This window comes from Sinocyclocheilus anshuiensis, unplaced genomic scaffold (assembly GCF_001515605.1).
Source record: "Sinocyclocheilus anshuiensis isolate Anshui unplaced genomic scaffold, SAMN03320099.WGS_v1.1 scaffold3401, whole genome shotgun sequence".
Classification (NCBI taxonomy): Eukaryota; Metazoa; Chordata; class Actinopteri; order Cypriniformes; family Cyprinidae; genus Sinocyclocheilus; species Sinocyclocheilus anshuiensis.
This window is the reverse complement of record NW_015556030.1, coordinates 73160-74334: the sequence shown is the minus strand read 5'-3', so window position 1 is coordinate 74334 and position 1175 is coordinate 73160. Positions and strand designations below refer to the sequence as shown.

The 1175-nt window shown below is 41.0% G+C and overlaps 1 protein-coding gene across 2 annotated transcripts in view; it reads left to right on the top strand.

The window, feature by feature from the left end:
- The first annotated feature begins 598 nt into the window (after positions 1–598).
- LOC107676155 (absent in melanoma 1 protein-like) overlaps positions 599–1175 on the top strand; it is a 39838-nt gene continuing 39261 nt past the window's right edge. For both annotated transcript variants that reach the window (XM_016470675.1, XM_016470674.1), the window contains exon 1: positions 599–1048. In XM_016470675.1, the coding sequence (XP_016326161.1) occupies positions 942–1048 (107 nt within the window). In that variant the 5' untranslated portion in view covers positions 599–941. The remainder of the gene's footprint in view (positions 1049–1175) is intronic.

Sequence of the window (1175 nt, the reverse complement as noted above, 5' to 3'; positions counted from 1 at the left end):
GTCGTCCCAAATCTGTATGACATTCTTTCTTCTGTGGAACACAAAAGAAGATATTTTGAGAAATGTCTTTTTGTCCATACAGTGAAAGTCAGTGGTCCTCAAAACTCTTCGGTGACATGTTCTTCAAAATATTGTCTTTTGTGTTCAACAGAAGAAAGAACCTCGTACAGGTTTGGAACGACATCAAGGAGAGTAAATGATGACAGACTTGGCTTTTTTTTTTTGGTGGACTATCTCTTTAATAGTTTTTTGTTCTTTTTAACTGAATTGATTGTGCAACCCTAACACGATAAACATCTAATTTCTCTCTTTACAGACACACAAACGCGTTGCAGTCACTGAACGCTTGATGGCGCCACTGGAGCAGAAAAGAGTCCACAACTTAAAGTTTCAAACATCTCATTAAACCTTCATTATCTATCGATTCATTAATACATCAGCCATACATAATCAGAGTGAGTGCTTATCATGTCCCTTTATTATGCACATTTAATCTGAATGTATAAAGAGTGTTAGCTGCATCAGTAGTTAAATAGCGTTTAATAATAAAGTTGGAGCTGGTTATGTTTCTAGCCATACATACAGCATAACGTGTGAATCAGGGTAAGTGTGTGTGTGTGTTATGTTGATTTTCCAGCGTTTATTCATCTCTGCTGCTTCACTCCTCAAACATCACCAGGACTGACACACTAAACCGCTTTAGTCGCTCTTCTGTTATCACGACTAATCGAGTTATTCGCCTGCTGATCCACTGTGCTACTGTATCTGTCGCCAGATATGCTCTAATCCTGTCAGGAATATTCTTCTGCTCTCGCACGAGTTGATGATTGACTGAGACTCCTCCCAAACAAACTTCCTCAAACTCGCTGCAATGGAGATCCGAGTCGGATCGGAAGCTCTCTTCGCCCTCGAGTCTTCTTAGATGGTTAGTTTGTTTCCACATGATGTCCGATCTGAAGAGGCAGATGTCCTGGCACGAGGATTTCGCCAGAAACCTCTCCAGATTCTTTTCCAGAAATAAATCCGCGGACAGCGAGGGGAATGAAAGGTTTGTCTCAGCAACTCAGTCTCGGCTATTTTTAGCTTTTTAACGAGTGAAGTTGAAGTCCGTTTCCAAACCTGAATAAGTTTGCTGTGTGTATGTGGCGCTTGTGAACGTCGTGTGGTGTTTGTGT